General features: G+C 36.4%; 2 protein-coding genes across 3 annotated transcripts in view; one reads left to right on the top strand and one right to left on the bottom strand.

Moving 5' to 3' along the window:
* Positions 1–10436, top strand: part of LOC120334723 (uncharacterized) — a 68824-nt gene extending 58388 nt beyond the window's left edge. For both annotated transcript variants that reach the window (XM_039402220.2, XM_039402219.2), the window contains 8 exons: positions 3014–3193; positions 4478–4556; positions 4959–5171; positions 5509–5645; positions 6200–6279; positions 6828–6991; positions 7186–7328; positions 7842–10436. In XM_039402220.2, the coding sequence (XP_039258154.2) occupies positions 3014–3193; positions 4478–4556; positions 4959–5171; positions 5509–5645; positions 6200–6279; positions 6828–6991; positions 7186–7328; positions 7842–7940 (1095 nt within the window). In that variant the 3' untranslated portion in view covers positions 7941–10436. The remainder of the gene's footprint in view (positions 1–3013; positions 3194–4477; positions 4557–4958; positions 5172–5508; positions 5646–6199; positions 6280–6827; positions 6992–7185; positions 7329–7841) is intronic.
* A 2213-nt stretch (positions 10437–12649) lies between these two features.
* Positions 12650–26265, bottom strand: LOC120334892 (uncharacterized). Its single transcript, XM_039402409.2, has 7 exons — positions 26140–26265; positions 20155–20246; positions 19047–19169; positions 17809–17986; positions 16724–16981; positions 15495–15602; positions 12650–14520 (listed from the first exon to the last, which is right to left on the bottom strand). The coding sequence occupies exons 1-7, from the start codon at positions 26228–26230 to the stop codon at positions 14435–14437; spliced, it is 936 nt and encodes a 311-aa protein (XP_039258343.2). The 5' UTR covers positions 26231–26265; the 3' UTR covers positions 12650–14434.
* Positions 26266–27177: the final 912 nt, after the last annotated feature.

Here is a 27177-nt window from a genome sequence, read left to right as displayed (position 1 = left end):
TTGCCGGTACCGCAAAAATGCGACACGATGATTTCGAAGTCGTTTAACAAGTCTGTAGTGTTTAAATTAAATATTTCGCAATTTCGCCTGTTTTTGAGATAAAGCGATTAAATCCTAGATTCAAATTAGTGATCGCAAAATAATTTATGGATTTTAATACCTTGACTTGATTTAATTTGGTGAATTCTGTTTGCATAAAGGAATTCTAATTTTTTTTCGTCCACAAAATTGTAACGTTTTCGCTCCGAACATCGCTCTGTCACTGTTATGTAAGCAACTAATATGTACGAAACAGAGAAATTTTTCATCGAGAGAATTTGCGTAAGCAAGGTAACACGCCCTCATTGAGAAGTAGCAAAGACTTCTGAGCAAAGTTATGAACAAAAAAACATTTAGGGATTGTATTATCTTGATTTATTGTGGCGAATTCTATTTGCATAAATGAACAAGACACTGTACAAGCCGTCACTTTTTATAAGATGCCATCTATAGAACAAAAAAATTGTTTTCCCCAAGCGAATATATTAGAAGCAAGTTACGCGCAATGACTCTCAAAGGAAAAACTCGCGTCCGAGCAAAGTTAAAAGCGGCCGCAAAGATGCTACTGAAACTATGTCAAACACATGGCGGCGCATGTGGAGTCAGCGTCAACTAAATTGGTGTATCCCGAATAGCGGAATATAACGAGTACTTTTCCCCAACTTAGCACGGTTGATAATGGACCAGCACTAACTTGATCGCAGGTTTATTATCTCAATTTTAAGTTTCACATTATTTGATCATTGTCCGGATAGCTAGACGATAATTGCACTCTTGCCCAGGTTCGGGCGATGGATAAGATCAACTTTGCGCTCCTGTCTAATTATGTCGCAATCGCGGGCTCGAAGCTTGATAATTTCAATGTATTGCTCGCCAAGTTTATTTCAAGATGTAAGACATTTCGTATGCTCTACCTATTTGAAAAGCTTGCCACCTGGATCGGAAACTTTTTACGTTGGTGTGTGTTTCTTACATGAAACGAGAAATCATATGACAACGTTGTAACAAAATATGGTTTCAATTTTATGGGGAAAAAATGGGAAAAGTTGGCAAATCCTACTAGGCTCAAATGTTGGGATAAATAAAAACAGGTGCAGCTACCTACCTTTCCCATTTTAATTCGAAGAAACATTTTGACTGTTTCTACGAATAGGCTATTTTGAAGTGGACATGCACTTGAAGGACTCAACAATTATGTAATTATTCAAATCTATTTTTAACAATATGGACGTCACTTGCCACTCGACGTCATGAGCTTATTTATGAAAAATACCAATGGCGACCTCACATGTTTTAATGTTAACCCTTCGTTTTCATTGACGGAATACGTGCGCTATTTTAAAATAATAAAGAAGCCATGCAGTAAACGTTTATCTCGTGAGAAAAGCCGCTTTAATTAAGTTAACCAGATTGTCTAAAGATTAACACATACTTCTGAGCGCCAAAGGCCATAATATAATAAATATAGAATAAATGAATAACAGAATATAAATTCCATTCATAAGAATTGAGTATTCGACTGTTAACCTTGTGTTAACCATACTGTGCCATTTAAAGAAATACCTGCGCTAAAATAAAAGAATGAATGCAGTTAATCGTGCGAAAAGGGTTAATCGTAAACAATATAGCCACGTTAACAGTTCAACCAGATTTTCCAAAAATTAAAACAATGTTTCTATTTGCCTAAGGACATAACGAATATTTGAATAGAATATTCGAATGTTAGCCCTGTTTTATTTCTACTTCTCAACGAAATACCTGCGCGAAATATCTTAAAAAAAATGCAGTTAACGGGTTAATCGAAAAAATTAGCCACGTCAATAGTTAGACCAGATTTTCTGAAGAATAAAACAATGTTTCTATTTGTCAAAGAACAAGGATAAATATTTGAATACAGATTCCACAAAAACTGACAAGTATTTCGTGGTTATACTGTTAATTCCGTTCAAAGACATGAATTTATACAAATATTTTGTGATCACTCTTGCTTTATTTTGTGCTTTCCAGCGATGGCTAATAAAAAACGATTTGATTGAATGATTGAAACTAAAATTCCATCTATATACCAAAACTACGTTATTAATTCATTGATAAGCTAAAATATTTGCTTGTCTGATATTTCGCAACAATAGAACAGAATTTTTGTAGGTAATTCTAAGCAATTACTTAGAGCCTCGATTGAAGTAGAGTCTGATGACTTTTTATTCGGCAGTAAATAAATGTAACCTCAATGCGGCAATTTTACCTGGCAGTAAATAAATGTAACCTCAATGCGACAATTTTACCTGGCAGTAAATAAATGTAACCTCAATGCGACAACTTTACTTGGCAGCAAATAAATGTAACCTCAATGCGACAATTTTACTTGGCAGTGAATAAATGTTGCCTCAATGCGACATTTTTACTCGGCAGTGAATAAATGTAGCCCCAATGGGACAATTTTACTCGGCAGTGAATAAATGCAACCTCAATTTTACTCCATTTCCCCAACATGCTTCTGTTTGTGGTTATGATTACGGTCATAGGATTTTGTACATTCAATAATATAGAATTGTTTTTTGTTGTACTATATTTCTCCCAGAACACATCTAGCATCAAGTAACCATTTAATTCGCAATTTAATTGAGCTACTGTGTGAAATCTTTTCTGATCGGCTCAAGTATTCAGTTTAGTATGGAAATTAAATCTGAAGACAGTTTTTCTTTCATTCGTCTTTTTTGCAATATTTCTTACAGAATAAAGGCCAATATGAAATTTTCATATGCCGTAGTACTGTGTGTCGGAATGAGTACTTAGCTTATTTCTTGAGGTATTGGGAATGTGGGGTTTACCCCTCGACCCCCAAAAGTGCTATTCCTCAAGTTATTCTGCCTATTAAGCTCCATGACGTCAAAGAGTCATTTCTCAAATTATTCTGCCCGTTCCGGTCCACCGAACAATATCAAAACTAACTCATTCTTGTTCTTAATTTCAGCTCAATTCGTTTCAAATTATTCTCACAACCGACGGAATCCAATCTTACGCTATATTTAACTATGAAGACCCTTTGACTTGGAGTTCTGCAGGAGGCAAATTTGCTGGCGCAGGAATATACGTTGCCAAAGATGCAGAAAGTTTTTGTTCTTATGAACTTCCCAGCTCTCAGACTGAAGAGGTACGAATAGAATACTGAGGCTATCAATAGATTGATGCAAAGGTCTTGCTACACACTAACACATTCACCGATTTTATTGATTTTTTAACATTCGTAACTCCCATAATTTTACACTGATTGTTTATATATACATGCAACTGCTTTTCTTGTTATAGTTGAACTATGTATGTCTAAAGAAGGCTGACTTTCGTCAGACGACACATTACTTATATTTGTGTTAGTGTGCAGCAAGACTCTTGAATCACTTAGGATAGTTATTTTTACTCTTGCTACAGCATCCTTGCATTATATGCATAAGGATCCATCATCAAAAATGAATAGAAGAAGGATAAGTAGTTAGTCTCGCAGAAACCAAATCATTAGCGTCGATAAATTGATATTCGAATCTTATAATACAATGTGGATAGTTTACGACTAAAGTTTTAATGAGAACTCCATATGTAGTAAAGAAAATATGAATGGAATTTTGTATAATTATCACGATACTTGAAAAAGTTTTCCAAAGAATTTAACGCAAGTCAGTAAGTTTGTGGAGGGTTCTTCAAATGGCCTCTTCCGTAGACAAATATTGGTGGAATATTGGGAAAACAGTTGAAACCGCCCAAAGCTCTGTCAACATATTTTTGTTGAATACAAAGTCGTTTGACCACATTGTAGACACACTGGAAAGCATCGTTCATTCTAAATTAGTGGTTTCCAAACTGCGGGCCAATTAGGACCCGCGCAATGATTGAATATGGCGAACTTTACACTTTGTTGCGTTCTAGATACCGCCAATTGTTATGTCATTATCACAGTTTAAGCACGTGTATATTCGTAACAATTCAATTATATCGGTATCTTAATTATACGTGCCGGTCCCTTGCGGGCGCTCCTCTCTCCCGGCCCGCGAATATCCTTCCGCTTCTAATTTTGGCCCCTGGTCAATCCACTTTGGGAACCACTGTTCTAAATGCTGCTCATGATAGTTAAATTACCATTCATACAAGCATATAAGAAGACAATGAATAACTTATAATTCAAAATGGTAATCCACAAATGTCGGGCCTTTATTTACATCTTTATTCACTGTGGCCCGCCATCTAAATGAGTTTTTTAACCCAGACCTTGTAATTTTCAGTATATCATATAGACGTAAGTATGTTTCGCGATTGTTCCGGCCGTCTACATACAAATGTCGTTTCTCATCAGCAAGCTATGTATCAAGTCTGGTGGACCAGAATTTTGAAATTTGCCATAAAATTTTGTCCTTCGTATTAAAATGTTTTATTCGATTGATTTCAGGTTTTGGATTACTCTGCAGGACTGGGAAAATATGTATTTTTAATTTCCGAACCTTTGCGTTGCGATGCATCTACATTTCGTAAGTATTTATTATGTAATTCAAACGGCTGAATTTATCTTTCCCTCTCATACATGGGAATACCTGTATTTTGTAAGCAATATTCACATAAAATAAAATATAACATTAGTGAAGTTAAAAGTTGACAGCAAAACTATGAATCCTCACACATGAGAATGAGACACAAAATTCAACAGTATTTTACTTTGGTATGGAAAAATGTGAAAACATCAAATTTGAATGCAATTTCACCAATTAAACATGCTAGATTTAGACAACTATACAGTCACATACACATATTTGGAACGATCACGTTGACTATTAAATATAGTGAGGATTGAGCCACATACAACCTTTCTCTGGAACATACATGAAAGTTAATCTCGACCTTACGCCTTTCTACTGAACTTTTTATATATTCAGAATCAGCATGTCCTAATAATTTACAAGCAAGCGATTGGGGATCGACAGAGCCTTACTTTTCAATAGCCGGAACTTCGTGGGACGTTTATGGATTACATACATGCAACCAAGGATTTCATATCAGACCCGGAGTAAACTCAGAACGCATTGATTGCGTTTATCAATCTGATTATTATACCAGTGATTGGGATAAAGCGCCTGAAAAATGCCTTGGTAAGTTTTATTTGAACAACGCCTATTTAAGACTTTGAACATTGCCCTATAAAACGGTCACTGATATTTGACGATATCTTTCTGGTTTAGCATCGTCCACTCAATTTATTACTACTAATTTATCACATTTTAGGTGGTGGAAGCACGGGATTTGAAAGGCAAAACGAGTTTGCAATCTTCCAAATTTATGTATTGAAATTGCTTGCGCATAAGTGATGCCCTGGTGAAATTTGCGATCAGTGAAAAATAATGAAAAAATGAAACAAAAAGAGCCTTATAGAATTTTAGAATAACAGAATATTCGCCTAAACTTTTTTTATCAATACTATTTTCACAGACCTAAATGCCACGAAGACATTTGATATCACCGTCAAGGTATCCAAGATAGGAAACGATTCGATAAAAACGATCGGAGAACCACAAACTTGGACACCCGACGAATACAATGAACTGAAGACGCCAATTGAAAACGCTGTGAGTATATCACTTTATAGGTGTGTAGACTGGTGGTGTGAGGAGTCGGAAAAAGTTAAAACCGGACTTCATTACCCTAAAATGATGACCCCGACTTCACGTTGATAAATTCCACCTCGACTACGGGATAAAAAAAACTGACTATGCAGCTTTCTTTTTAATTTTCTCCGGAATAGCAAAATTAGCTATAGATAAAAATACCTGCAAAAGTTTCTTATTAGTTTTAGTTTATTTTTGATCCCAGATTTACTCCAATTGAATTCGAAAATAAAATTCCACCCCAATTTCAATACTAGAAAAAATCATGTCTGGAAGTACCACCAGACTTGTCAGTGCTGTTTGCATTCAGTAGAAAACAAATAAAATCATCGTTTAAAAATTATTCCAATATGTATCCTCGCGGCCTCAAATACAACGTCGGATGATATCAAATGATTAAAGTAAGTAGTCATTAAATAAATGTTTCAAGAAGTATATGCAAATAAATAATTGAAAATATTTGAATTATTAACATTGAAATTATTTCATCAACACAATTAAACTTAATTTTTCAGATCAAACGGATATTAAATTTAACTGACGTCATAATCACGGTTACAAACATTACAAGTGATACCGGAATACCAGGAGCCAGGTATGTAAAAATAGTCGACATTTCAAAATACTTCTGTTGACTAATGGCTCAATAAATATTCGTTTTCACTCGATCTGAACAAGTGGCGTGCAACATTTTTTTGTGAATGGGCCCTAAACCATTCTCAGACATCAAGCTAGGCCACACAAAAAAACTAAATTTTGCAGAGTAGCAAAATAGGCCACTTATCTACTTCAAATTGGAGGCTGGGAAGTGACCAGCAACCACAATGAAGGATTATTACATAACAATATAATGTTGTAAACAAACGCCATGAAAGGCATCAGCACCGAAATACAGAGCTTGGGATGGGCAACACAACGCGGCTATCGCTTGGCCTTACAGTAATAAAGGCACCGGGCGGGCAATCGACAAAGAATTTAACGCAGCGACAAAAGCAATGAAAAAAATTACGTATTTTTATCCATGTTAGCGCTTTTATAAACTGTTTCAGTAGCTTTGGCAGTCTCTACTTCCATTCTAAGTGTGCGTGACCTTGCTCTAAGCTAATCCTATTAGTTAGTAGTAACAACATTTTTGTTTCACAGGACTCAGACAGACGTTACATTATCGGTCGATGTTCGGGTACACATCCCACCTTACATTCATAAGAAAATCACACCAGATGAAATAACTAATATTATTTTGACTAATATAGAACTTAAAGGAGAAATTGGCGGTATCACTTTTGTGCCAACAGTTTTAGTAACAGGTATGTGAATTTTTTATTATTGTTAGATTAGATTATTGTTAGATCCTGCCCACCCCTGATTTAGAGATATAATTGTACATTTGGCGCTTGCAATTCTTATCAGAAAATTTCAGTCGATGGATGATAGTCTAATTTTATTGCTAAATCAACATTGTTTAATCACAATCGCTAAGCGTACTTATTTTCTATTTTAGAAGAAACAGACCCGTGTTTGCAAGGATGTATATGCAGATTCAAACCAGAACCAAAAGTATGTCCACGCGGTAAAATTCCCCAAATAAAACCAGACAGTTGTTGTGGAGGATGCAACGGAAAACCATATTCATCTACTATCAAGGTATTTACAATAAAATAGTGTGGAAAATTTTAAGTATTACATAACTCGTTCTAGTTGTAAATCTGATTATATACAGCCCTAAAATCGACATTATGTGTACCAATATGGGGGTAACTAATTTTGTTCGCATAGAACAAAGAGTGTCGATAAAGTCTATTTATAATTTCAAAATTGTAATACAAACTCACATAATTCATTTTTCGAATTAAAAAAAGAAAACTTTATTAAAAACGTGTCGCCGTCGTTTAATAACCGACTAGTTTAGTTTTATGGACTGGTTCTGAACTATTCAAATAACCGTGCCCCTTCAACTTCAAAAATAATTTGGGGGATAAACAAATTATAGATGCATAGAATTATATATTATATAACTTATTATAAGTACTCGAGATTCGATTCGAAAAAAAATATTTTGATTCGATTCTTAAATCATCAGGTATTCGAAAATGCCCAGCCGTATAGATAACAATGCCTATCTTATGTACTCTGATATAAAATTTTTACATTATACAGGCATGCTGTAACAATCTACTTATTTATGATCCAACGAAAGCAAAGTGTTGCAATGGAAGGGTTCGGAAAGGGGCATCAGGCCCGTGCCCTAAAAACTGAAAATAAAGATAAACTATACAGCCATTAGACGAAAAACGGCTGTATAAGCAGATGCAACGGCGTCCCGCTCTCTCCCGCCAATATTTAAAACACGCGGGTGTATTATGACGCAAGAATTAGTCTGTAATTCAACATTGAAAAGTAACAGAACATGTGGCTTGGAAATTGTTATACGGAAAGGAACATAATTGTGTAGGACCAAAAAAAAATTTCCGGTGGATCACATCAAAATGTAAAAAGTCATAAAAATCAATATATAAACTATATAAGTTTAGAACATTTAAAAAAGTCTTCACCCTGCCTTGATACAAAATAAACATTGTTGGTGGAACTAAAAAATGCTTTCAAAACTTGCTTGCTTGTTAAGTAAAATTTGGTGTAGCAAATTTATATTTCCCACTCTCGTGTCTTGTTTGCGAGAGCCACAGTCAATAAACTCCCGGGATTCATCAGTCGTTTGGTTTAGCGACATTCAGTTTCGTGTTAAAGTAAAGCGTGTTACCTTATATTCGAATAGTAAAACGCCATTCGAATACGTTGTTTGAATATTTTGCCCAGCAAACAAATACGGCTACAAACTTCACCTAAACACGGTTCTCGGAGATATATCATAGATAGTTTTCAAACAAACACGAGTAGTTGTTGAAATATTAATAGATAAAATACATAGATGATATTCTTCTACAAGAATTTGAATGCTTGTCTAGTTTTTTCTCAAATAAAAATCATGTACGTCAATAGAATGGTTATAGTTGCATTCGAAAAATGACCAGTGCTTTAGTTTTTGTGTTGTAATATTTTATTATTTATTTTCATACTGTTTTTCATCCTTTCCAAAGTTTAGAGTTTGTAATTCCTAAAATAATGTCTGTTTATTTCTATGCTTTATGATACAACAATAGTATTCCGACGTCACAGTTTCGTTTTGTGACAATGGCGTCGTCATTAATTTGATATTGTTATGTGAGAATGTCAAAATCGCCTGCATAATTTTCATTGTTCTTTCTTTCATTCCAAAAAACAACATATTTTCCATCTGCTATCTCTCGTCTTTTTGGGATATTATAGCGTTATTGACTCATCATTGATTTTTTCATCTATTTTGTTTATTCCGTTTATTTTAGGCACGGCTAAGTTAGACTTGGGATATTGCCAAGATAACTAGATTTAAATAAACTAATCGAGAGTTAGTGGTCGAGTAATAACGGTACAGCATATTTTTCTGTTGCCATGGCGTTGCCAAGTTCATGTCATCTGTAATAAACAATGAAATGCTATTTGATGCGTTCTGAATTGGTTATCTCCACCAGTGCTTCCCACACTTCCGACACTTTCAATATATTAAAATTTTCCGCAACCCTTGTTAAGTCGGCATAGGTGACGCAAGAGCGCCGCGTCTCTGCTCTGATCTCAAAATTGTAAGATTTACGATCTGCACTAATCTAATATTGTAATTCGAATCGAAAGTCTAAAAAAGTACAATAGATATAATACTTTGTGTGGGATTGGTGTATTCTTCACGGCCCCTAAAGTTCGTTGTCCGTCCCCATGTGGGGTTGCGACCCCCAGATTAAGAATCCCTGATCTACCCATCATTAAAATGTGAATATGATATCGAATTCTGAAATTACAAAAAAAAAGCTGTTGAATTAATATTTTGTGTGGCTAATTCACTAATTCTGTTACATCTTTTTCAACCTTCCTAACCAACCCAAATTTGAAATAGTTGCAATGTTATCATAAATAACATTTCTTAGCAATGTTTACATATCGAAGACTTCATGATCGTCCGGAATGTTTTTATGTTATATTTTACCTAGCAATTTTTCATTTTTTAGGTTTTATTTCAACCGTAATATCCAAACAACAAAATGTCGAGTTTACCCAAAATTGTATAGGGTGAAAACAGGCTTAAAAATGTACACCAATTTGTTTCCTAACAGAGGCGTAGACATGGGTGAGCGTCAGACCCCCCTTTTGAAATGTAAAGCATTTTTCTGTATCATACATTGTAATTTTCAAAGCTTAGAACGCTTTTTAGCCCCCCATTACTCTTGAAAATCCAGGTTTTCCGACCTCCAGTCGGACCTGCTAGCTATCGCGGTGTAACTTGACAATTAGAAATTTCAGAATCCCCTCCCCCCTTTGAAAATTCTTGACTACGCCCATGTTCTATAATACCACATATTACGAAATTATTTTTATCACAATTATACGATTCATAAAAACAACATTCCAATATACAGTAAGTGTTTGCTACCGCCATAAAATGCATCTGCGATTTCCAATCTACATATTACGAGCCATGTTCATCCCACTTTAACCAAGAAACCCATCAAAATTTTTGGTTTGGAGTCATTGTTCATTTTGTGATTAAAAATTTTGGAAATAAACTATTGTTTTGCATTACAATGCAACCTTGTCGTAATTGTTGTTTTTAAATAGAGTATCGGTTGATCTGCACTTATTTTGAAAATAAAAAGTATGGGGAATGCGTTTTTGTGTTATTTTGTTTACAAAAGGGTTTTGAGGCGAAGGCGAAGAGAATTTCACATTTGTATTTAGACGAATTCTAAATGCACCAACCCAAATATGAAGATATTGTTAAAGACTTGCTAGTTTATGATTCAAATAAATTCGGGTGTAGTACTATTTTACAAGCCTCATGAATAGACAAAAAATTAGGCGCTCAGAACATTTCAGAACGACAAATTCAGAAAAGGGAAACACTGGACTGATGGATGATGAACCACACAGCACATAGTCCTAATTTAGTTCCGGCATAAGCCATTACCTTACTAGCCTAATAATCCATTCAACACTTTAAAATATAGTACTCACGGAAACTTTAAATTGACATCGATAGGTCCAAATGCGCCGTCACTTCAAAGAAATCACCTGCCAGAAGTTCGAGAACACAGACTACAAAGTACCGGTAGCCTGCCTGATCGACGTCCAGTGTTGTTAAAATTAGTTAGCTATTTGTTTACCCACACTAAATTCAAATCAAATGCTTCTTGATTAATGATATACTCTGATCGTTCAGCACAAATTAAACCAGAAATGGAGACGAGTACTAATACAGTACAGTAATAAGCAAGATTCAAACCTGCGAGCGCGGAGTAACCAAAGAGGCGATGGCAAGCGTAACGTAAACCACTCATGATGCAATAAGTTAGTTCTTACTAAGAAGAGGCTAAATGAAATACGAATGATGCAATAATTCAGTCTATTTCTCTATGACGAAATGAGAAAAACGTGTAAATGAAGAAGTTTTGAAATTCCTGAAGTATGTGAACCAACATGACGGACACCGGAACGTAGTGAGTATATCAGGTTAGGCCATAATTTTATTCCATTTTTCCCTGTTTAAGTTCTATCACGAGTTCGGGAATTAGCCACTTGACTCCCGTAGTATTTATACCCGAAATTATGGCCTAACCCTAATCTGGTACACATGCTACGTTCCGGTGTTCGCCAACTTGGTTCACAGGCTTCGGGAGTACCAAAGTACCGCTCGTGACTTACACTTAGGTGCCCACGGTGATGTGTAATTAGTGGGGAGTATTCGGCTTCAAGCCTCCGCTATCATTGAATCCCCACTGCTTTTTTTAACAACTGCTGTAACCACTTTGATTCACGGGAACCAGAGCTTCGAGAACAAAAGGCCGCACGCGGCTCCGGAGCCGGAGGTTGCCGATCGCTGATCTAGAACAATGATCAATCAGCAACAACTTGACGGTGACGTAACAATAATAACTGTCCGCCCTAAATTCCTTTTTGGACACGTTTAGTGGCCATAACGATCGTTTCAAAATTATGTTGTTATTGTTATTTTCTTTCGTCATTATCATTAAAAAATCGCTTTTCTCTTCGAATACTGGACCAATTGCTTTGGAATTTTCAGTGGTCCAAGATTGATTTTTTTGCCAGAAGGCTTTTATTTTCATTTATTCCTGAATTTTCTATGAATCTTATGAGATCTAATATTTCATCCAAAATTGCGCTGTATTAATTTTTAATTATGGGAACACGGTTTTTAATCCGCCAAGCGTGACGGCTGACTGTGAAAATTCTTGCGACTGAAAACCCGGAACTTTTTGAGGGTACGGTACCGGTAACGTCAAAGGTAAACCCTGCTTCGCTCTAGTTCACGTGTCCATATATTTGAGCGTTCCTCTCTTGTTTCAATTATGACTCTTTTTGCTTTACATTTCTTTTTATTTGTGACTGGTATAATGCACATGTACTTAAAACCAAGAAAGTAAACAATACCTTGTAAAGAAAATACAAAAATACAATCATCATCTCATTTGAAAAAGAAAAATATCAGTGGACGAAAATACACGCGCAAAAATACAATGATCACATTGGTTACTTTGGTTTCATATGGTAAAAGGTCGACAACGAGGCAATATTTATTATTCAGGATTGGAATTTCATATCTCGGGGAGGGAAAGATGAAACACTTTAATGACATAGCAAACCACGGTTTCCCGTCCGGTTAGCAATTCATAGGAAAATCCTTTTCCTGTTGTTTGCACTATTTACGCCAGGGGTATGCAACAGGCGTCCCGCGGGCCACAACCCGTCCCGCCGAACTATTCAGTGTGGCCATTTTTCGCTATCAAGCATAAAATCCTAATCTGACAGTTTATATTTGGAAAGGATAACATGGATAAAAATACATAATGTTTTGTTGTTTACTCTTGTCGCTGCGTTAAATATTTCGCGTTTTGCCTGATGCATTTAATTCTACAAGGCTTAGCGATAGCCGCATTAGGGTGCCCCACCTGGGTGTTTGACGTTGGTGATAGGGCCCACTGACAAAAAAAATGTTGCACACCTCTGAGTTACGCGATACTAGCGCTTATTGGTCACGTAGCGGACATAGCGATCGTTTTGTCGTTCTTATTCTTGTTCTTGTTGTCTTTAACACGTTTTTAAGAAATCGCTTTTCTTTTAGATTACTGGACCAATTGCTTTAAAATTTTCAGTGGTTATTAAAGATAAAAATTTTCTCCAGAAGGCTATTACTTTTTTTTTTTTGCTATTACGTCATCAAAATTATTGCCATCAGGTGGCGCTACGTGATCATATATTTGAGCATCAGTCTTTTTTTCTATTTTAGTTTTATGTTCACTTCAAACTAAGCTAACACACTTATACAAATTTATACAACATTGAAAATGAACGACAATTAGAGAAGTAAATAATTTGAAACATCAATTCGGTTTCGGAACTATTTCGTTGCGAAAAGTTGCTGCCTTGATTTGAGTTTTTATTACGAGATATTTAGAATGAATTGTGTTTGAAAATTTGATTAAACAGCATATAAAGTTTTAGGAAAATCAGAAATACGGCTGGTGCGTTGGGAGGTTTGAATAACAGAGATTCGCTGAGGAACACTACTTTGAAAAATTGAACCTTTGACTCTTTAAATGTTCAGAGTGTAAAGATTAAGTAAGATGGATTTGGATCGAGGAAACTAGTTTACTGTTGGTAACACTGCAAATTAAAAGCTTTGATGGAATTTTATGATGTGTCAATTAGTATTTTATATTTGATTCAACAAATGTAATTCAACTTAGTAATGCAATGTTGAATGTACCATAAAAAGGAAATGGGCTTCGACAAAAAACATTTTTTGAGCTCAAATATTTAAACATAGCTAAAAAAACGTACTACAAGGTGTATTTTAGCATAGGTTCATTAGTATTCCATATTCCATTCGAAAACCAATTCGAATCAATGTTAAATTGAGCTTACCTTGTTCACAAATGCAAACACCTTAGCCAACTGGTCGAGACTTTATGAAACTGTAGCTGTACTTTGGCGGGCAAGAAACTTATTTTGGAATTGCGCATTTAGGAAAGTAAAAATTGAAAAAAAAAATATGAAAACAATAGTCTTGTCACGTGATTCAAAGCAACAAGGCGTTCCTTGGATTTCAAAATAAATAGAAAATAAAACTCATCAACTACGAAGTCGGAGTGTGAAGCATTTTAAGGATAGGCATTACATAGTCATTCCCTTGTGGCATGCGAATCCCTTGACTTATAAGAGTGATCTTAGTGGTCTTGGCGCACTGAGCTACCATAGTTATAAGTAAAATAAAACTGTAGTGAGAACAGTAACGGCGAACCTCAGCTTGGAAGCCTTGTTTCGTATTACTGCTTGTGGAACAATCATTTTCAGATCAGTTATTGGAAACCAACTTTTTAGTTTCGCTATTACCTTCGTAAAAGAGGACTCTGATATTCATAAAGATAAAACTTAATGTATATCCGAAAAACAACTGCCATAGTTACAGAAAGATTTGACGAAATAACTATGATGTAATAAAAGATATTTAGACCTGCCTTATGACGTTATGTTATGACGTCACCATAAAACATATTACGAACAATGGGAAAAAATAAAATATCATACTCATGTACACAGTATTGTACAGTAGATTTGACGGATATTATGACGCAATAGATTACGTCACCTTACCACGACGATAGCATGAACAAGTATATGGAAAGGAGAAAGTGAAGAATTGCAAGAATCCATGGCCGCTTGTATATGCCAAGTCCTGAAAAAGTTGGAAAGATTGCATTATCATGTGTTCACGAGAAATATAACAAAGTAGCAAAATTTTATGTGATATGCTTTGTCAGGAATTTTCGAGAGGAATGGATTTCGGAAATTTCTATTTGCCAAGTTAGATCGAAACAGCAAGCCGGAAAACATAGATTTTCAAGAGTCTTGAGGGTCTAAAAAGGGTTTCAAGCTACAAAAATTGCTTTGTATGATACCAGGGGCGTAGCATCCACCCCCGCAAACCCCCGCGGTCGCGGGAGGGCCCACAGCGCAAAGGGGCCCAAGCGGTTAGGATTTAGAAATTTAAGTCGCAAACCAAAAGCTACAGTGCGAACTAAATAATGCACATCTTAAAACGTTGATGTTAGTTCTGCTCAAATCGTTTTGTTACGTAACAATGCCAGGGAGTCGTCGATTTTCGGCGTCTTGTGGTTTGATCGCACCGACAAAATTGCGAAGATGTCAGAATGATGTCGAAAGCAAAACCTCTCAGTGGCGAACAGAAATGCAGAAAAAGGTCAGAAGAGCAAGATCGTATAAAAAAAATTAAAGTAACCAAGATAAACAGCATAACATAATGATACAGAAAAATGTTGTTGTTTTTTTCATTTCAAAACGGGGTGTCCGACCTCCGAGGTCCATGGCTACACCCCTGTCTCAGAGTGCGGATCGCTTAATTTGCATAGATTTGAGTGAAAACATTGGACTCGACACACTCATTTTCAGTCGTAAAGTTTTCTTAGCGGCTATCGGTTAAAATTGAATAGGTCAGAATACTGTAAAATAGGTAACCGAGCATACATGAATAACTGTCCATTTTATATACACTGACTACCAGAGCAATGGCAATAATCAAAACGGCTATACTTGAAGCTCAAAAAATATTGGCAGACGAAACGTAACACAATACAGTTCACAAAGATTTGATTTTGGATCATTTAATTTAAATTATTTCAAAATTGATACCTGAGTTTCCATCTCCATCATTTTGATCCAATGCAGATCCTTGTATTGGTGACTCTATTCTCTCGTTGAATGATTTGTCTTTTCCTATCAGTATCGCTGTCACAGTTTCTGCAACAAATAAAAAAGATAGATTTGGTCCCCATCATCTATTGCAGGAGTTCTCAAACTTTAGGTGAAATGGAGCCCGTATAGGGATTGACTATTATTTACGGATTCCCACAATAACTTTATAAAAATTATCTATTGCAACTTAAGATAATGTCATATTTTATTCACCGCCTCAATTGCTACTACATTTCGACGCTACTGACGTCAAGTTTCATTAATGCCGGTATTGCTCCTTTGCACAGTTACAAATTAGCCAAGTCACTAAAGTCAGTATTTTAAAAAGTAAACGAATAGCTCGATGAGCCCCTAGGTTTCTGTCATGGAGCCCTGGGGCTCTGTATGGAGCACTTTGAGAACTCATCATCTATTAAATGATCTCCTAAGTATGAAGCTGCCATGTATAGCAGGGGACAAGGAGTTAAGGCGAGGCTGCTGAGTCGAACTGCCAGGGGACGAGAGTCGGATCCGAAATTTTGATTTTGAGGAACCAAAGTTGGGTTTTAGACTTTTCATTGTATTTTTTTTTAACCGGGAATAAGAGTCGGGGTATTTAACTATCCGGCTTTGAAAAACGGAGTCGAATTTGTTTACGACCCGGAGTTGGGAATCGGAGACGAAATTTTTTACCACTCGGAATCGGATTTTTCTTAACTCGGAATCACTATCCGGCGTTGGGAGTCGGAGTCGAAATTTTTTACGACCAGGGGTCGAATTTTTCTCATTCCGGAGTTGGTAGTCAGAGTCGAAATTTTTCACGATCCGAATTTGAGAAATCGAGTCGAAATTTTCACAATTCGGAGCTGGGAGTCGGAGTCGAAATTTTTTATTATCCGGACGGAGTTGGGAGTCTGATTCAAAACTTTTCACAACCGGAGTTGGGAGGCCGAGTCGAAATTTTTCACGATCCAGATTTTGAATTCAAATTTTTTTACAATGGAGGGTCAGGAGTCAGAGTACAAAATTTTCACAAACGGAACGGGGTCAAAATTTTCACGATCCAGAATCGTTGTTAAAATTTTACTGAACCCGGAGTTGGAAGGCGGTGACAATTTTTTTTTCAGTCTGAAATCAGCCCTGTGCAAGACAATAAAGTATTAGTATTAGTAAGTATTTCTCCTTACTCTGTGTTCCTTTTTCGACCATATTTCTGATGCTTTTCTTCGAATTTTCGCTCTTCATTTTGTGGTGATTTTTCTTGGGTTTATGTGACGAGGGAGGTTTACCAGTGCTCGATGATGTCATTAGTGACGTCAACTTTTTCAAATCTGTTGTTGATGACGTAGAACTTGTTGACGTAACAACACGCTCTACTGCCTTATCGAACACGCTACGGTTGTACGTAGAAGCAGGGTACACCTCGGTGTGTGTTATGACAGTTTCTAGAAAGTAAATTGTCTAGGTTAATATTCCACAATCTGAGCGGTTTTTTAAATTTTAAAGTCCCCGAATTGGCCGTCGTCGCAAACATGCTTTTACATTCTACAATAGGATTTTGTGACACGGGTAACTAGAAATAGATTCGAGGCTGAGCTTCAATCTTGCGGTTTTCGGGTCGGAACCGCCTTTCCAAATGTAAAAAAAAATCACTTTTCTGTCTCATTCATGGCAATCTTTCGTGGCTTTAAACGCTTTATAAACACTCAATACTTCTGGAACCCGCTAGCTGGTACCCGCCGGGGCGCTCGAACTTTTTGCTCGCGGCACACTAAGCAATAAAAAACAATTTGCGGCACACTTGGAAAAAATAAAGTTAGCTTTAAGCAAATCATTCTGCAAATGTCAATGCGATTTTTTGCTTTTAATTACAGTTATAGAAGAATATCTGAGTAACCAGAGACATAAGGAGAAGCAGATAGCCAAACTCGCCTCGTTTTCTATTAGCCTAACTAAGCGCGCAAGTCAACATGGTGGAAGGTGCACGGCTTGTTTACAAATACATTGTGACATAATAGTGGAATTATGACGTGACAATCACCCTTATTACAATGATAAGGCAAATGCAATAAAATTACTAGTCTAATATTAGATACTCAAGTCCTACAAGTTTGCCCGTTACATATATGCCTATGTGTAACACGAATGGCTTATTTTCTAAAATTCCAAAAAGCTCCGCGACACACATGAGAATCTCTTGCGGCACACAATTTGAGAAACTAACTAACTTGGCGATTAGAAATTTCAAATCCCCCTTTTGAAAATTCCTTACCTGTCTTCCCTTTACACATGACCTTTCCCACCGGAACTTCCTCGATTCTCCAATGTTGGTTGACATTGATTCCATGGTTGTTCCGGTTCACGTAATTACTTGCTCTGCATTGATACATCCCTTCGTCACCTGAGTCTGCGTTGCGAATTATAAGAGTGCTACGGACCACGTAGAGCTCCTGAAATAGAAAATAGTTTACGTGGGGCAAATGTTAGAGTAAATGTCAAGAGAAACAGCTCTAGAGTCGAATAAAATTAACTCAGACCAGGGTGTGTAACAGGCGGTCTGCGGAAGACAACCCGGAAGCCAAGCCATTTAGTGTGATCCTTGTCAACACTCAGATTTTTCTTCGTCTAGCATAGGGGTGTGCAACCTTTTTCGCAGGCGGGCCAAATATCATTACCCGGGTGAAACCGCGGGCCGCACCTACATTTAACGCAGGCTTTCTATTAGTTGCAGGCACAAAATGGTCTCTTTTTGTTATTGATCTCATGTCATCATTAGGGGTCTGTAATTCGAATATATTGTCACCGACTACTTTTATCCAAATTTGCTTAAATGGAAGTGCTAGCAAATCGATATGACGCTCATTTTAGAAAAAAATATGTTACCGGAATATGCCATATTTGGAGCCATGACTTTTTTCAAATGTGGATAGTTATTTTGGTTAAGATGTTTTCAGTAAAATACGCCAAGATTCGTTTAAATAATTTGCTGTCAAATCTTATTCTAGGTTAGATTTATACAAAATCAACTAATAAGCTGAAACCAAAATTTAGCTTTTAAATCTTTTAATACTAATTTTTTTAACTGCTCTCCAGTTGCCTCCGCGGGCCGCACAATTTTCCCTCGCCGGCCGCATTCGGCCCGCGGGCCGCACTTTGCACACTCCTGGTCTAGCATATAATCAAATACATAATGTTTATTGCCTTTGTCGCTGCGTTAAATCTTTCGTCCTTTTGCTATGTGTCTTTATTCCTACAAGGCTAAACAATAGCCTCATTCTCTTGACTCTCAGGCATGGATAAACTAAATTTGTTTGTGGGCCGGCTGGATGGCTGAAGTTGGTTATATGGCCCACCGACAAAAATGTTGCACAGTCCTAACTTGAATCGTTCACTGAATCCAACTCATTGTCGATGAATCTTTTTTGGCAAAAACTTTGGTATTTGCATGCATTTTCCAATTGAATCGAATATTTTGAGATCAATTCTCTTCATTTAAAAGTCTAAAATTACCTCAGTTTTAATCTTTATTCTCCCATCCCTGCCAGAATGTCTTACAACCACTCTGCTGGCTTCTTCGTCCACGTTTGTTTCTTGATTGTAGTAACGCCACTGGATTTCCGGTGACGGTGACCCCTGGGATGAAAACATATAAACTATGAATAATTTTATCGGACCTCCAAAAGTATGCGCACCAAGATGGCGCACAACCTGAACATAATATGTGTGTACCGGTTAGGATTCAGGCTGTGCGACATCTTGGTTGCATACTTCTGGAGCACCATTTTATTTGCATGCTGGAAAATAAATGTATTTCAGCATTGTGTATATTATTTATCTATATCTAAGCTTTTCAAGCCGCGTTTCACGCCTTCCTAATTAATTTCACTGACATGAACACTGAGTAGGGATAGGTATTTCAAATCGAGTAGTAAATTATTCGAATCGGTTCAGATGATAATTTTGAATCGTCACCATCTTGCATCGAGGTAAATCCCTCAATCTTTTTGTGAGGTCATATGTCAATTATGACATATGACTTTTATCATCCTAGTTAGTTATTGATGAAACTTGTCTTTTATTGTGTGTGACAACCCATAGAACTGTCTGAGTGATAAGATCAATGTTTTCATGTAAATTATGTATCTGGAGGACCCGTTACAATAAAAAAAAATCGGTACTCCTGAAGTATGCGCACCAAGATGTCGCATAACCTGAACCCTAACCTGGTACACAACCTGACTTCAGGTTGTGCGCCATATTGGTGCGTATACTTCAGGAGGTCCAAAAAATCACATATTCACTCAGACATCTTTCGAGATTCGATTCGAAAAAAATATTCCATTCTATCCTGGAACCAGATATTCGGAAATGCCAAGCTCTGCCACTTAAGCATCGATTTAAACCAGCCCACAATATTTGAGACAATCAAGAAGTGATAGCACGGGATAGAATAAAATAGAAAGTCAGCGAATTTTCAGCCACATGTTAAATGATGTGTAACGAATGTCATATCATGGAGATACCGAATATCATATCGAGGTGTGCCCAGGATTATAAAACTAGGAAAAATTGATGATAAAATATCGGGTCCCATATGACCCATTGACGTCATCGTTACCTCGGCAACGCATGTTAATTTGATATCTTCACCACATTTCACTCCTGCTACGTCATCTGGTCGGTCCATGATTCTTGCGTCATACTGACGTACTGAAAAATAAATGTCGACGGCACCATCAAAATGAATGTCGTCAAATTTGTTATTTTCTTATTGAACAATGAAGAATTTTTTAAATATTAAGATTCGAAACTTTTAATCGCTTACAGCTAAATTAGGAAATCAGAATTGAATAAATATACGTTATGGCGTCCCAAAAGTATGTGCACCAATGTGGAGGTAACTAATTTTGTTCGCCTACTTTACATCAAGTTGTGTGAAAGGACTGAAACCTATGGGCAGGGGGCATATTCCCTTGGCTAACACAGACAGTCCCCAAACTCGTAATAGAACTAAAATAGGGAAAATCGGAATAAAATTGTGGCATAATCCGAACTCGGTACATCTAATACAGGAGAACCTACGTTATATCATCAATTGTACTATTCTATTTAGATCGGATAGGCAGCGCTGTTTGCGCTCTATCTGACAGTAAAACGACAATGCTTGAAGCAAACTATTAAATTCTAGAGAGGAATGCACAAATATATCGATACAAAGACAAATTGCCGTCAAATGTCAAAAGAATTGTTTTGAATGTATGTACTGAATGTCACATGAAGGTATAACAGTGTATAAAAAAAACTTCGGCTGGAAATATTTTGTCCCGTTGGGATGAAAAAAATGAAAGAGGTAGATGTTCAAGCAACTTCTTCCATTTATTAGTCATCAGTAGAGAAGAAACGCGATTTTTCAACACGGCAAAAAGGAAAACCCCACAAAAACAGCACGGTTACCAGCAACAACGATTTAAAAAAACGATCAATAGGACAAATTCATGTTCATAAAAAAACACAGAGGAAACGAAAAACGCATATTCCGGGTCGTGAACGGGCAGACCTCATTAAATTTTCAACAGGTTATACGATATGGTGCAATTGTGTTCCGACCTTATTGATTATATGATTGAAATTATCTTCAAATTACTTCAGTGAATAAAACTAAAAAGGGAGAATTTAGTAATTTAGTGACATATTCGGGAGAGCATGGGCCTTTGCTACAGAGCTGCAGAGAGTCGATAAAGTCCCTTTACAATTTCAATTTTGTTATGAAGTCAGTTTCCAGGTTTGTTGTTTTTTAATCAGTAATTGTTCAAGTATTTTTACATCATTTAATACATTTGTGAGAAGTAAAACAATATATGGTATCGATAAATTCTCTTTGCAATTTTAAAAATTTCTTAGGTCTTCATGAACATTTTGTACTTTCAAACTCACGAAGTATTGAAAAAATTCAAACTTATCAACAAATTACAATAAAACCTTTCATAATACAAGGACATTTGATCCAGGGTTTTCAAACTGCATCAATCTATACGATTGGATGAGCTTATTTTTAAACACATACCTAATCATGACGTTGCTGATTGTCTTAAACGATTTATATTTCAAGAATGTGGCTATTCATCAATTTAAAGAATACATATTATGACAAAAAAAATTGTACACATAGCCGAAATATTTAGGGATGATTCGCTCCTATCTTCACAATGAAGATACACCACTGATAGGCGCGGAGAGGTGTTGATACGAGTCAACAATCACCGGATAAGGCATCAGAACCCAATATCCGGTGACTTGGCCATTACGCCATTTTTTACGCAGCTGTCAGTAGCAAATTGGATTATGTTTATTCCTTTGTACCTCAATGCCAAATAGCTCTCTGGTCAATAGTGGCTAACTGTCCAATCATAATGCGCTACGTGTAATAGCCATGTGATAGCTGATCAATCATGAATCATGACGTGTCACATCGTGATTCGTTTAATTCTCATTTGGAAGACAATAGTCAATGACTTTTTGAGACGGCCAATCACGATGCATTACGTGTCACAACGTGATACGTCTATCTAATCGTTCAGATAGCCAATGACTTTCCAGAATGGATGACCAATCATGATACATCACGTGTATTAATGTGATTCGTCTAATTGTCCATTTGGAAGACGACATTAAACGAATCTTTGAGAAGAGTTTCCAGTCATGACACAGTACGCGTAACAATATGATTCGTCTAATTGTCCATTTGGAAGACAGCAAAAACGAATCCTTGGGAAGGGTGGCCAATCATGACACAATACGTGTAACAATATGATTGGTCTAATTGTCCATTTAGAAGGAGATAGTTAACGAATTTCTGAGAAGGGTGGCCAATTATAACACAGTACGTGTAATATACTGTTTCGTCTAATTGTTCATTTGGCGTTCGCAGATATTTTTAAAAGCTTCAGCGCCGACCAGATAACAATAGTTTTACCCTTGAGAATAAAATACAATGATATCATTGTCCTTTGAGACTTAATGGCGCCTGCGACCATGGATTTGAGGCCGTGTGGAATGCTACAAAGTTTGACACGGATGCCAGCAAAGATAAATCATAGTTTGAAATATTGGTATTTTAACTTTATGAATGGTTAATTTTCATCTAATACACGTAATGAAACGTTGACCGAATTTCCAAAAAACGCAAATTAAAAAATACGAAATTTTCCGCGGACATCAACAAACAATATTTCGGTCAAAAATTATCCATGCCACATAGTTTGATGCGGATGTCAAAAAAGATGAATTTACATTTAGGCATTTCTGGGGCAAATTGCATCAGTTGTTGCAACTTATGAATAAAAATAATTTTAATAACATCAGAAATTCGGATACATATTTCTAGTTTTCGATACTTGGGACTTACTCAGATGAGTGGTTAATTTTGGTTCGGGCTTTTTTTATCATTTCCCAAATAAAACCACGGACACTCAATAAAAATATCATCTCTAAGTAAAATTAAAGCACTCACTCAGACGTGAAAATCACTCATCTCTGAGAAAAGTTACGACACTCAGCCAGAAGTAAAAGAGACTCATCACTGAGTAAAGTTACTTGCAACCACTAGAAAGCCAATAGCTATGAGCACTCATTCATGAGTCAAAGAGGCTCATTTCCCTGAATTAATTTTTTTAGGATTATGATTTACATATTTATCCCGGGGGAGAGGAATGCCGATAAAACGGCTTAACCATATGGTAAACCACGGCCTCTCGTCCGGTTACCATTTCATGTCGGGTATGGGATTAGTTCGTTTTTAATATAAATTGGATTCATGTATGTACATCTATCACCAAATCGTTCGTTGTTGCGCGCACCCATGCTTCAGTAATGCGATTATCACTACAGGGTTATTAACATCAGAAATTCCGATACATATTTCCAGAACAATAACAGGCCCCAGGGGGCTGATGTCATGATAGAACGGCGCCAACAGAACACACATGAATAATAGAAGGATGTGAGACATTGGCGTGACTAAGTAGAAACAACTGGCGACGAGATGATTTCTGAGAAAGGCTCTGCGGAAGGTCGGTTGCTAAATACTCGTAATTCTTCCGGTTCATTTATCAACAACCGTACTGTACAGGGGTGTCCGTAAAGTCAAAATTTTTTCAAATTGCAAAGGAAATTAATCGATGCCACATACTGTTTTGGTTCTCAGAGATGTATTAAATGAAGTAAAAATACTTGAACAGTTACTGATTAAAAAACAACAAACCTGGTTACGATATATTGAGAACTGACTTCATAACAAAATTGAAATTGTGAAGGGACTATATGGACACGCCACATATTGTATATTTCTTTCACCGTATAGCCTTGGACAGTTTATGTGATATCAATGTATTCACATTTTATTGCATAATCATGAAATACCCATAATCACACTGATAATTGTTCTCAATATCTTCTCTAGAAATGGACGAGATAGTTCGGATTTGTTTATTTTAATCATTTCTGCCATTATATGCTCGACTTGTCACAACTGTAAATACTGATCATTCAGCCGTATTATTCTGTCATTGGTGATAAAATGAGCTCTGTCTGTTTGTTGTTGCGCTTTATCTTTTATTATTTTTAGTAGAAAGCTCCTAAGGTTTTAAGTGCCCGTAATCTTTCCAATTTGCAAGTTTTTATTTGGGGCTCCCGAAGTATGCGAACCAAGATGGCGGACACCGGAATGTAATATGTGTACTAGGTTAGGGTTAGGCCATAATTTTAGGTATAAATACTACGGGAGGCTCTTGGCTAGTCTTCGAACTGATAATAGGACTAAAATAGGGAAAATTGGAAAAAAAATTATCGCCTAACCCTAACCTGTTCCCATGTTACGTTCCGATGTCCGCCATCTTGGTTCGCTTACTTCGGGAGCACCTTTTATTTTCTATTACTTCTCTGAATACGGATCTACACAAGCAGCCAAAGTAAACAGCTACTACCACAGTGGGTTCCTAACTTTGTCTCCGTTATTTTGAAATACGCGTAATAACTCCGTTTTCGCATGTTGTTCAATCATTAGTGGATAATTAGCTAGTGATATTTGCAACTTTCAACTAAGTTTTAGAGCAGTTTATAATATTTGGTAAAATACGTATTGCAATACTTATAAATGAGTCAATATCAGCAATACTACATACTTGAGTATTAAAATAATATTTCGTCCTTCAGAACAGAAGAACTCCCCACTGGAGAGTAAATACTCTTTAAGTTTTTGATAGTTTTTTGCGGATTTGCAAGATTTTTCATGTTTTTGCAAGGTTTTTGATGGGTTTTTGGTGTTTTTTCATACGGTTTTTGGTGTTTTTCTGACGGTTTTTGGCGTTTCTTTCGGGCCAGGTTTCGATTGGAAAACGTTGTACAAACATTCCTAATTAATAACTTTTTCTCGAATTTGTGATTTGGATTTATTGAGTTCGAGACCTCAGTTTAATATTATTATCATTTTATTGTTTACATTGACGTCACCCAGAGACGAACTCGCTATCTCTTGGCAACTTGACAGAACTATGGCATTTTATGAATGAATATAAAACTAATTAACAATAACAATCTTCATAACTGAAATTGATCAGCTGAGACGCATAAAGAATTTGAACACCAATGCGTACGTACGTAAAACAGCACCCGTAATAAATTAAAAATGTGATCGTTGTTGCGAAATGATTGACAGTTGTTGAATTGAAATACTTGTACGTTATTATTTAAGTAAAGAGGCGAGTTCTAAACGTTTTCAGTTTAAAATTATGTTATTGAAACATTTTTAAATGAGAAATTTGCGCGCTTGTCTCGCCCAGATCTAAACGGCGACCATTGTACAAGCAATGGCTGCCATATGCCAATATTTAATATTAAAGAACGTTTTATAATATATAAATCCCGCAGAGTAGACCGTATTAATTTAAGACGCGAACCACTATAACATAAAGGCCGCAAACCATTCTTATATAATAACTAGGCTTCACATGTTCAGATGACTTTACAATATTGGTTATAGATTGCTAAGCGAAAAACTCGTCCTAATATAGTTAGAAATGTAGTCCTGTTATGAGAAAGCCGTCAGTAGAATAATATGAACACCATCGGTGTATCTACGTAAAACGGCGGCAATGGATCTCTTGATCGTTGGTTGAAAATTATTAGCGGCTGCTGTTGAATTGAGACACTTGTGCGTTACTATTTAAAGTAAAAATACGTGTTTCAATCCTTTTTTAAAGATTAAAAGTCTTGGCTGTCATATTTGAATATTTAACATTAAATAACGTTTTATAACACATAAATCCCGCAGATCAGGCCGCATCAAACTTTAATTAAACAACGAAGCACAGTTTCCTTGCATATTAGGCGAGGAAAAAAGGGGTTCCAAAATAGGCAAAAAAAAAAGGGGGGGGGGGGGGTAATCAAAGATTGGCACTACTGTGTTATAATTTACCAGCCCCTGATTGACATTTAAACGACAGGATCCGTCATATATAAATAGTTTGCCGTAGAGGCTTTCCTTTCCCAAAGGAATTAACAAGAAAAATTTTCCCATTTAAAATTCATATATATGACATTTACTTACAGATTCGATGTCCTTTGGCTTCACATCCTTGTGAAATCAATAAACAGATCAAAGCTGTCAGTAGAATAAATCTCTTTAGCAAACGAATCATTTTCTTTCTAATTAGTATAGTATGCTTACTCAAACCTGAAAATACATTTGGGCAACATGTTAAATTTGGATCTTTAGCAAAACAACTAACATTCCGCCAAAATACGGTACTCCCGTAGTGTGTGTACCAGGTTAGGGTTAGGGCATAATATTATTCCGATTTTCTTTATTTTCGTTTTATTACAAGTTCGGGAACTGTCTGTGTTAGACAAGTGCCCATAGACTATATGCCCATAAACTTCCGTCCCTTTACACAACTTGATGTAAAATAGGTGAACAAAATTAGTTACCTCTATATTTGTACACATACTTCTTAAGCGCCCTAAATACATTTTTGTGGACTATGTACAAGGTGTCCATAAGGCATATGAGTTCCCACCGACTGCAGACGACAACGACAAATATCACCCAACTATGGGTTTTGGTAAATACTTGAAAGATGCAATTGAATAGGACCCCAACAGTGTCATAGCCAACAGAGGTGGAATGCGAGTCGTTTAAATTGTAGAAAAAACATTCATCTGTACCATACATAGCAATTTTTCTTAGCCTGAAACGCTTCTTAGAATCTTACAAACCCGGAACCGTGAGATGTTACCGTCTAACTTGCAATTAGAAATCTCAGACCCCCCTCCCCCCCCCCCCCCCCCCTTTGAAAATTCTTGGATACGCCCCTGGACCCACCCCTTTCATTTTATTCATTGTGTGATAAATTGGCATAGATCCCAACATTTTTGAGCATCTATGACTTTTTGTGTCAGTGAGCATTGTTCAGAGTTCAGAGCCTCGTAAAAATTTGAAAACCAATTACAATGAATCCTAAAACACAAAAGTGCAATGATCACAAATATACACACGTCAGCCAAATGCCAAAAAAGTGTTTCCACGAATGAAAAGAAAATAACAACTTTTTATGACCGTGGACCGCAGAACACCCTTAGAAAAATA

This window comes from Styela clava, chromosome 1 (assembly GCF_964204865.1).
Source record: "Styela clava chromosome 1, kaStyClav1.hap1.2, whole genome shotgun sequence".
Taxonomy (NCBI): domain Eukaryota; kingdom Metazoa; phylum Chordata; class Ascidiacea; order Stolidobranchia; family Styelidae; genus Styela; species Styela clava.
The sequence above is the reverse complement of the archived record's forward strand: the minus strand, read 5'-3'. Positions and strand labels throughout refer to the sequence as shown.

What these genes read in the sequence shown, in the direction of transcription:
- LOC120334892 (XM_039402409.2), bottom strand. Translation starts at nt 26,230, where the DNA reads ATGATTCGTTTGCTAAAGAGATTTATTCTACTGACAGCTTTGATCTGT. An exon ending in CATGTGTAAAGGGAAGACAG is followed by an intron (nt 16,982 to 17,808) that starts GTAAGGAATTTT and finishes TTTACTTTCTAG; the next exon opens with AAACTGTCATAACACACACC. An exon ending in GGTCGAAAAAGGAACACAGA is followed by an intron (nt 15,603 to 16,723) that starts GTAAGGAGAAAT and finishes TATTTGTTGCAG; the next exon opens with AAACTGTGACAGCGATACTG.